The sequence below is a fragment of the Fulmarus glacialis genome, unplaced genomic scaffold (assembly GCF_000690835.1).
Source record: "Fulmarus glacialis isolate BGI_N327 unplaced genomic scaffold, ASM69083v1 scaffold8778, whole genome shotgun sequence".
In the NCBI taxonomy this organism is placed as follows: Eukaryota; Metazoa; Chordata; class Aves; order Procellariiformes; family Procellariidae; genus Fulmarus; species Fulmarus glacialis.
This window is the reverse complement of record NW_009226329.1, coordinates 13,307-23,951: the sequence shown is the minus strand read 5'-3', so window position 1 is coordinate 23,951 and position 10,645 is coordinate 13,307. Positions and strand designations below refer to the sequence as shown.

Genomic DNA, 10,645 nt, shown 5'->3' with positions numbered 1-10,645 from the left:
GAAAGATTACTAATTTTCATTTTTAGTCTGTAGTAGTGTCTTTTTTTTCCCCCCTGGAGAAAGTTTTTTTTTTTTTTTTTACTTCAACAGAGTATGGTAGCATTTAGACTGTATCTTCTTTTCAATAGGGGTGGTCCTTTAATTAAACATTTAATTCTGCAGAAGCCAAAGAACAATCAAAAACACTCCAGCCTTGAATTGGTTATAAATGGTATCTTAAAAGGTATCCTTTGGGAAACTTTGAGTCTTTATGTTTGAATTTTGAAGATGAGCAGAGCTTGAAGCTGTTAAATACATGTCTTTGGCTCTGCAGATTCACTGTAAGGGGGTCGTTTTGGCGCAGAAGCCCCCTCCTCCCCCGGGGCTGCTGTAATGCTGTGTACTTTTTCATCATCTGCACTGCTGAGTTGAAGTTTAAAAACGTAATGCTCGGAACATTGGCCCAAAATGTCAGTTCTTGTTGGCCACATCACTGCTGGTGGTTTTAACAGAAATTCTGAGCCTGCTCGCTTGCCTAGGGCAGTCGTGTGGCTATTGCAAAACACGGCTCTGGGTGTAACCCATAAACCAGAGCCTCCATGTCTTTTCATGCACCTGGAGAAATTCAATGCCAGTAGGACCAGATCAGTGGAGAGGCTCGTCCAGTGAAGCAGTTAGCCTATTGCTTTCAGTTATTTAAAAAGAAAAAAAAAAGAAAGAAAAAGGGGAAAAAAAAGCCATCTGGAGCATTCTTGCCTTGGGGCGCTGTGGTCTTTGCATACAGCTGCCAGGGGAAAGACTTTGGCCTGTGCTCCACAGCTCGAGTTTTGGCAATGACCAGTGTATGTCAGAAAATGCAAATGTGAGGATTGTCACTTTGCTGAACAGATTGAAGAGCGGGAAGGCATGTTCACTAACTACTCCAGAGACTCTTGAAAGGGCACCAGCTAAATCTTCAAACAATCTGCATTTTGCCTTTTGGCTGATCCTAAAGTTCAGCTTGAAGGAACTGATTTGTGACATTCCAGCTTGGATTTGCTGAAGGAAAGCTCTTGTTCCTCAAGGCCTCTCAGTAACAAATCTCTGGAACTCCCCCAAAGGGGCTGCTGTTTGACCAATCTTCTCCATTTTCACAGAAAACTGTTCCTGTACAAATGACGTAAATCCAGAGCACTGCAACTGGGTTCTAGTGAGTTTGTACAGAAACAGCTGTGGCAGAGATTGCTGGAGAGGGTGCAGCTCATGGGGTGAGTGGGGTGCTAGCGGGGGCCTGCAAGACAGCAGTGAAACTGGTGAGTCCCCAATGTGTATTGTGAACCATGGTTTCAACCATGGTTTAAAATCATTATACCAACCAAATCACTGTACAGAGTTCTCCAAATGAGTTAATATTTTAATTTGGCCAAGAATTTGATCCCTCTTTGCTTAAAAAGCATGTGTTGAATTTCTTTTTAATTAGACTCATTAAATATGGTGGTGTTAGCACTGTACATCATTGTGCCTACTAATGGATCTTCCCTTAGCAAATAGGCCTGCTCTGAGAACAGCTGATGAATTGCAGCTATGGTAATGCTGCTGTGGCACATCAGGGCAGCCAATAATGAATCTTCCATTTGCAAGGCCTTTCACATTGAGAACAGTAGCTGAATCGCAACAAGCTTTAGCAGGTCAGCTCGTAACTGCCGTTATGATCCAGAACAGGTAATATAAATAGAAACCTATGGAGTAATCATAGAGAAGAATGCACATTTGTCTTATTCATAGGTGCTTTTAAGACATTTGGCAGCAAGAGACTTTTTTTTCTAATAATCAGGTAATTGTCGTCTGGAATAGACTATACTTTAAAAATGTTGCTTGAAAACATTCTTTTCCATGCTGCAATTTTACTTTTATTTTAATTTTTTTTAAGCTTATCATATATTATTCCTCTCTCAAATCAATATTCAGTTAGTTATTCCCTTCCATTTTCATAACAAAAGTCAATATTAGCTCCAGCAGAGATTTATTTCCTTGAATCAATAAACCAGTGTGTGGCAGTACATATTTTAACAGGAGAGCAACTAGGATTGCAGGGGGTATTTTTACTATATCATCCTATGGTGACTGGGAGACAAACTGTTAAAATAAAAGAAGTTTAAGAATAGAAAGGAGTTACCTGGAAGGTCAAGGGATCCCACTTTCAATTTTCTACACATCTATTTGAACTGCTGGGTGTAATTGTGTTCCTTACCTGCAAGATCCCTCTAGAGCAAAAAGTTGTTTTGCAGTTCTGTTGGAAGGGAACTGTGATTCCTGATGTATGATTAGATGATACTGCAAGTACTTCTTTTTCCTTCTAACACTTATGCAGTAAAAAAAAATAAAGCATCATCTTTCTGTTATAGTTGAGGCACATGGAGATCAATGGTCACGTTTTCAGCATAGCTCCACTTCTATTTAAGCACCTAAATGAAAATTTCTGATTTTTTAACAGCTTGGCATTCGTGATCAGACCACTTCATCTGAACGATATGCCATGCTCTGTTTCCTTTTTTAAGAGCTCTTCAGAGCTGGTCATACATTGCTCACATTCTAATGCCACATGGAGTTAAGTTTGCAACTCTGTAGTTAAGCTCCCACTTCTTTGATAAAACCATGAAACATTGCTGTGGGACTTCCCTTTTCAGTCCCAGATGTTGCTAGGGTCGTGTTAAACTATAGTGACTATGGAATAAAGGAGAAATGCATACTAATCTGGTATTATTTTTTGATTTTTATTGTTATGCATTATTATTATGCATACTAACCTGGTATTACTAATTTTATATATAAGCTGTATACCAGTTGTGAGGAACTACCAATAATATTAAGAAAGCTGGATGTACTCCAAGGAACTTCCTCTAGGGTCCACAGTCTCTGATTGACTATCTTTTCATTTGATAACTATTCTATTCCTGCTACAGCTACTGAACGGATGGTGATAAACCTGAACAGCATTCCCTCTGGAGAGAGAAGTTGCATATAATGATGTATTGTCAATATCTAAGGCAGCGCAGCTTTGGGTTATGGAGAATCCATAATCCCATGGAGTTTTGTGCGTGTTGCAGATATAGCACTTAGGGTTTTTTCATTCCTGAAATGTTTTTCAGTGGATTTTTCCCTCTGGTTAGAGGAAAGTTAGGAAAACTCGAGAAATTAAATTTTAGCCCTGACAATCAAAATCTCCATAAAACCAGTCTTGTCTTCTGAAAGCTGTTACGCTGGGTTTTTCCATAATGGACATATACGTACGCACACACACACACGTTTTACTCCAGCGTTAGGAGAGTTTCTTGCTCTCACTGATTTTTAGAGGGTTTTTTTCCCTCTTGATGACAGGGAATTCATGAGAGGTGGAGTTTCTTGCTCTCACTGATTTTTAGAGGTTTTTTTTCTCTCTTGATGACAGGGAATTCATGAGAGGTAATGCCAAGTGTCTTGGCTCCTGGATACATATCATGGATGTCTTATGCTTAATCTGTCTGAAATTTCTGCTTTAATAAAGTTAGTGTTTTTACAAGGCAAAGCATATAGGTCTTGCTAACCTATGCTTTCCAGTGGACTTCCATGTAACTTGTTGCTGGTAGTTGAATATGAAGATCATTTCTGAGAGTAATATTCTCCAGAAGTCTTTAACCACATTTTGGTAGAGGTTTTTTGGGTTGTTATTTTTCCTGACTCAGTTTCCTTCTTTAGCAATGCAGAAAAACTGATCGTTGCTAAGAAGATTGAGAATGAGAGGAAAACCTCCCTGCAATGTACCACTGCTCACTTGAGCCAGGACTCAAGCAAAGCCTTTCTTTTTGTGGGCTCCATCTTTTTATATGCAGCCTTTCAGTATAGTCATGAACTAATTCACCCTAACTGAAAACTGCTGTAGGAGACGACTCTACCAGAAATGAAGTTTAATATTCACGGTCCATGAAAACACAAACAGAATGAAGCAAAGGGCATCGGTGCTGTTTGCTGAAATTCTGGTATGTCTCGGAGTTCAGCTGTCTGAAGTTGATAGAATTGAGATTGGAATTGGTCCTCAGTCCAGAAGTGTGTTTTCCTACAAGTGTTTTTCAGCATTACTTTTCTCTTCTTGCAGTGCACTATATTTGATCTTCCACTGTGAGACAGGCAAGACAATTAGGACTGTGATGCTATGATAATGAGTGCATAGAGATGGTAGCAACCTCTATATTTAGGCTGCCTTAACATTTCCACTCTAAAGTAATCACTCAAGCTCTCCTAAGTACTCTTACTCAGCTACTGTTGGCAGCAGGCATTTGAAATGCAGCCTTGGATACAGTCTTGGGAATTAGATATCTCTCTATGAAATTTTGCTCAGGTCTGTATGAGTTACAAGGCTTTTCAAAATTGCCATTTCTCTTCTCTCACTGGCTGTAAAAATAACCGAACGGGAATGTATGTTCTGAAGAGCTGGGATCAAAATGATGTTTGCAGGAGCAGCAGCAAGTCCATGGGGCTGTGGGAGCTTGCATCAGAAGCATTTCAGAGAATGACAGACCATGGACATGTCCTCCAGACACTACTCCAGATGTGCATGTCCCTTGCCATTAGACCCGTTAGATTAGGCATAGCATTAGGCTAATGTGACTGTTGCGGCCAGACTTAGACTGGGATCTTTGTGCATTATTTCAGTGCACAACAAATGCACAGATGGACCATGTGCTGCAGAGAGCTGTGTCTCAAGCAGACTACTAAGCATTTCTTTTGGAAGCCACCTCCTTACAGTCCATCAGTCATCTGTTTTGAGGCAACAAGTAAAGATGTGCTGAACAAGGTTAACAGTGGTTTATACCATCGCATTCCTCCACTGTACCCTCTCCTCACTGAGGGCTATTCTCACAAAAGCGTTTTGTAAATGAAATCGGGCTCTTTGCTCCAATCAAAGCCAGTTTAGATGTTTCCAGAGAGGTACAGATAAAGAGGGCTTCTCTTCCTTCCAGTGTACTAAAAACTAATTTTCTTAATCTCCAAGACACTATCTAAGAACAGATGGGTCATCAGTCACAAAGTTTCATGCCTCAGACCAGCTACGAAGATCTGGATGAGTGCACAATATACCTTCCCCTTTTTCTGGCTGTAATCTCTCCCTGTGTGATATTTAGAGCAGTAAGAAAAAAACAGTTTTATTTATTTTTCCTGTTTTCAGGGAATGAGGACTTCCAGTATTCTTTCTGCATTAATACTGTGACATGAAATAAATGTTTGTCTCCATTGTAAGCTTTCCTTTACATAGAAGTAGCCAACAGGGCTCTAAATTTTGACTGGCTGCTAAGGTCAGGAAGGCATAAATACTTAGATGAAACTCTTTTGCAGTGTATTATTCCTAACCTTTCATTTTAACTGGCCCTGAATGAGTAGGAGTCTTTCTGTTTACAAAAAGAAAAAAAAAGTGTGATCATACATGTTTTTAACAGCTCTCAAGAGTCCTGTTTCTGTAATAGCCTTATTAATGTTTAAAATGGGGAAAAAAGAAATCAAATATTTAAGGTAAGAACACTGCTCGCTTTATATAGTGCTTTCCATCTGAAGATAGACCCAAGCGAGATGTTACTGAGTATTGTCTTGTCAGGCTTTCAAAGCCAAAGCAAAACAAGCAAATTAACTGAAGTTGGCTTTGCCAATCTCTTTAATTACTGCTAGGATAATGAGATCAGGTTTTCTCGTTTTGACAGTGTCACCATGAAACTGGAGGGCATTGTGGAATATTAAGTGATCTTTTAATTGTGGAAGAACAGTTCAACTGCAACCCTAAAGTCATGCAAGCAAAAGGTATTTTGATCAGATTGTTTGAAGGAGGCTTGTGGAACAGAAATTTCAAGTTAAGATGTGTCTGCTATGAAATTAGCACTTGATACATTGTAACCCACAATTGCAAAAATCATTCCTCTCATTCGTTTGGGTTTTTGCATAGCTTGTACTTAAACCTGCTTGCTTTGAGCAGAGCTTGTAACGGGGCTGTGAAGGCAAGCCTGCGTAAGCAGCAGTGTACGTTCAGAGCCAGAACTGCCGCTCGCAGGAACAGTCAGTGTGAAATCACAGCAGAGGGCTCGGCTGCTTGAAGTAGAAGCCTATGAATTGCATTTTGTTTCAACATCAGAAATGTTAAGTGCAGCCCCTCCTCAATACTTCACAGATTCAGGTTTCAAATGTCAAATGCCCTAAATTAGGGTTAGCCTGAGCTGATGCTCCAGGGCTGTGAGGTTGCGCTTCCTCACTCTGCCTGTGCTGAAGCAGGCAGGGATGGAGGGTGTTGCTCTGCTGCCAACAGGCTGAGAGCACGGCAGGCTGTTTCCTACTCAAGGTTTGTTTGTGTGACAGTAGCATCTAGAGGTTTCAGAAGGAATTAAAGCCTATGTTACTAATGGCTGCAAATAACATGCAGCCCCTACCTTAAAGAATAGACTGAGATAAAACAGGAAAGGAAACATAAAGCCAGGTTGAGATTGCAAGCAAGCAACGTTCTTCTATATGTGCATTATGTGTAGACAATGCTCTGGCCTGTCACCCATCCCTGTTTGACCTTGAGAGAACTGAATGGAGTTTACAATGGAGTTTTATTTGGGGTAGAAATCATTAATCTATTAATAGCCTGGCGTAAGTGACCAGCCATGTTTGTCCAAGAACAGAAGAGGTAACTTTTCGGAGCGTTAGCCATGCCACAGGAGGGAGGTTGGGTTAGGTGGGCCATTACCATTATCAAAGTCACCCTGTCACCGTTCATCACTTAAAACCAAAGTGCAGGAAAAATATTGCAGCATGACAAGAGCTGTGACTGCTGTGCTTGGATTTGGTTTTACTAACACAGCCTCTGGATTTCCCGTTTGGCATCTAACGCAGTGCTCAGTGGGGAGGCTAGGAAGGTGATTTTCTGCTCTGTGAGTGGAACACGCCTTGCTGCATAGGCCAGGTGCTGTGCGAGCAGCGCAGCGGTTCATTGGGAAGGAGCAGGCTTCTGCTCTTCCATTCGCGTGGCTCGACCTGATGACCACTCTCTGATCTTCCTCCACAGCTGAGCCATTACAAAAGCCATTGCATTTTTGGCAGAAGACGTGGGTCTCTCCTAGTGTTAAGTCTAAGCTGCAGCAGCGTAACCATGAAGTAGAGTCTTGCTTTGTCTTCTCCTGTCTCATGCTGATCTCTTGCATTTCAGATCTCCTACGCTGCAGTGGACTGTGCCAAAGGACAGAATCATGACCTGTGTAAGCAAGAGGGGGTTGATGGCTACCCCACCTTCAACTATTACAATTATGGGAAATTTGTGGAAAAATATACTGGAGAAAGAGGGGTAAGTGAAAGCAAGAGTCATCACCTCATACAGGGAGGAAGGTCTCCTTAGCCTGTACTGCCTTGCAAACGAAAACTGCGGAGTAAATTTTTACCGTGCTGGAAGGATATTTAACTGCTTCTGTTACTGTCTTACATGGATGAATCATTGTGTACCACACCCCTGTACATCTCTGCATTAGGAACATACTTGGTCTATTTTAGGAACGTGAGAAGAGGAAAAGGGAGTAGATTTGGTAATGCTTTGTTGTGTATTTTATTCTTTAAGCTGAAGTCTGCAAGTGAATTTGGACCCAATGAAAATGAAGGGTTTATTGTATGGGCTGCTGCTAGGTGCAGAAATGCCAGAAAATACAGAACTTGCTCCTATCAGTTCTGGATCTGGATCACGCATATATTGCAAACGTTATGGGTCCACCAGGCTGCCAAATGGTGGCAGACCATTGGTTTTATAGCAGGGACAAAGCTGTCCTTTGGAGACTGGGGGAAACTAAATATCTCATTCGCCCTGAATCAGTTTCACTCCTGGAGCTCAGGATGGAAAGACAAATTGTGCCATCTAGCCTGAAGTTTCATTCTTTTGTCCTGCTGTGGCCAGCTAATAACAGGCTACGAGTACAAGGGGCAGAAATGGCATAATGCTTTCCGTGGTTGTAAAGTGCCTGAAAATAACGGAGCAATCCAATTATTTGTGTGCATTCTTTGTCATAACGTCCTAGAGGGAGGTTACTCCTCAGCAGTGACTGATTGCCTGGAGAAACTTGAGGTCTGCAAGAAAAACTTGGGATCTTCAAGCCATCCAGTGATTCTGATAAAAGAGCCTTGCCTGAAAGTTATTGCTGCTATTACAGCTCACCAAATTATAGAGAAGCATGAAGAAAAAAGCCAAATTCTGAGGTTCTTTGTCAGTCAGGATCTTGGGGAAGCCTTCACGGAACTTCACCTCACAGTTTTCTCCAGCATTAGGACTCCAGTAATTACCATTTTATGGTGCTGAGCCTGGCGTTGTTAATGGATACTGTGTTTAGTTCTGATTGTGGATCTTTTCTTAAAAGTAAAGATGGGTGCAGTAGCCAACAATTAAGTAAAATTTCAGCTGCAATTTTTGTATTTCTAACCCATACTTACAAAAATGATATATGAAAGGAAGGCTCTGTGGTGGCTGATAAAAAGAATTTAGCGAGACAGGAGTGCTCTGAGGCCACAGCAGTTGGGAGATGATTATCCTTATGCTGGAAAGTGGACTGACTAATCCCCTACATGCAGCCAACCCTTTCTTGGGTAGAATTAAATTACCCAACAGGAACATCACCATCTCTCTGCTGCTGGCAACTGTGTTCCCCCTCCACCTCTCCCGGGACCTATGGTCTTCTGCTTGTGCAGCATCAAATTAGGTTTTGTTATGTCCTATCATGGTAACACTGGAGGCAGTGCTTAGCACAGTGCCTTCTGTGGAGTTTTGAGGTCTGTTCACAAATCTGTTTCAGTAACAAGGGATTCTGTTGTTAAGGGACTTCTCATCAGCATGACAACACCTTTTGAACCACCATGGCCAACCACCTCCTAATTTGCAAAAGAAATCTCAGGAGAGAGCAGCAGGAGCTAGGGGACCTGTTTTCTGTTCCTGATTCTGGCACTAAATCAGTAGATGTCCATAGCATTTAGTTCAGTGTGGTCCAGCTGGTGTATCATCATTTCATGTGGACAGGGAAGAAGAGAGGCAATGTCAGCTGCCGTGGGAGCAACGTGATATGCAGGAGCCGTGGCCGGTAGAGCAGGAGCTCTCAGCTCCTTGCCGCCCTACACTGGAGCACTGGCTATGTGGAAGAGCATGACCCCCAGCGGTAGCCTGTAAGGGGTCCTCCACACCTCTAAAGGAATTGCAGTTCCAGAGTAGAGATTTTAGGGCATTTCACCCCAAGCAACTCGAGCAAGGAAGATTCAGGACACCCTCTGACCCAAGTGTACTTTAAATGACTTCCAGACACACAGCTTTGAAAACTGGGGTCCTTTCATGGGGACTGTTGATTGCCAAAACTTGTGACTTCATTTTTTTTCAATGGAAGAATAGTGAATAGTTTTAGAAGGATGTTTTGTTGTTCAGCCTTCTCAAAAGCTTCCCAGCTTTGGGGTTTGGTTTTGGTTTATTTTTTCTTTGTTTTGTTTTGCTTTGTTTTAAGTCAGACTTTGACTTCTGTTTGTTGTTCTCTACCTCTTTGTATCACCAGTTTTGACTGGTGTGTTTTGGGATTGCTTAAAAGTAAAAATGGTCACATCGGGTGGGATCAGTGTTACTTGCCCAGACAACCATAGTGTCGGTGTACCAGTAGACAGTGTGTTCAAACACAGGTGTTGACACCTCCACCTATCTGAGCCTTTTGAAATGCCTGCGAGTTGTGTTCAGAGCTTTCCTTAGAAAAGGAAACTGCTGGCATCCAATAGCCTTAGATAATCAGAAATCCTAAGTTGTTGAAATACAGAGGTCAGCATCTAGGCATCCAGGTTTGAAATTGTGACAATAATTTTGATAGTAACTCCCACCATCTGAATGTGTGGAAAAGGAGGAAGATCATGAGCAAAACTGTTAAGGGATGAGGAACAGTGGCAAATGTGTGTATAGCCAACAAATGATCCACAGATCAGATTTTACCTTGTCCTGTGAGTTTTAGGGCCTTTTTCTCTGTGTCACATCTCTTCAAAGTTTGATACGTGGAATCTGCATGGATATTTTCCCCTTGCATTGCAGCAGAGCAGCACTGGACTAGAGCACTGCACGATGAGGCAACACAGAAGCAATAACCGCTCCTTAGTTTATATTCTGCCATGGGATACAGAAACTAAAAAGTGTTCTTGACGCATTGTTTTGGTTTGTTTGTAAAAATATGACCCGTATTTTTCTTTCTTCAAAACCAGGAGTCTGGATTCACCACTTTCATGCGAACCCTGAGAGAAAGAGACCATGAAAGAGTAGGAAAGAAGAAGGATGAATTGTAGTTTCTGCCTCAAAAGAAGCTTTCCGCTGCACTGTGAATGGTTCCAGGTCTTTTGTTAATGCACCTGAGACTTCACGTATTCTCAAGACAGAGACTTTTTTTTATAAACAGCCATGGCCATTTTGTACAATTTTGAAATAAAGTGAAACCACTTGATTTTTAAAAGGAAAATAAATTAGAATGTTGCCATAATGTTTTAAAGAAAACTCAGCATTTTCTCTCATGTTGTGAGACTATGCCCACTGACACTCCTATGCAATATTTTTGTAGTCTGTAGTGTGTCTGTAGGTGATGTTGTTTGATAGGGTGAATTTTTTTTTTAAAGGTATTGCAGTACATGTAAAAAAACAAAG

The 10,645-nt window shown here is 41.4% G+C and overlaps 1 protein-coding gene across 1 annotated transcript in view; it reads left to right on the top strand.

Moving 5' to 3' along the window:
• PDIA5 (protein disulfide isomerase family A, member 5) overlaps positions 1 to 10,420 on the top strand; it is a gene marked incomplete at its 5' end in the record, with an annotated part of 89,868 nt that extends 79,448 nt beyond the window's left edge. Inside the window, 2 exons of the mRNA XM_009582767.1 lie at positions 7,166 to 7,300; positions 10,213 to 10,420. Coding sequence (XP_009581062.1) covers positions 7,166 to 7,300; positions 10,213 to 10,293 — 216 coding nt within the window. The remainder of the gene's footprint in view (positions 1 to 7,165; positions 7,301 to 10,212) is intronic.
• Positions 10,421 to 10,645: the final 225 nt, after the last annotated feature.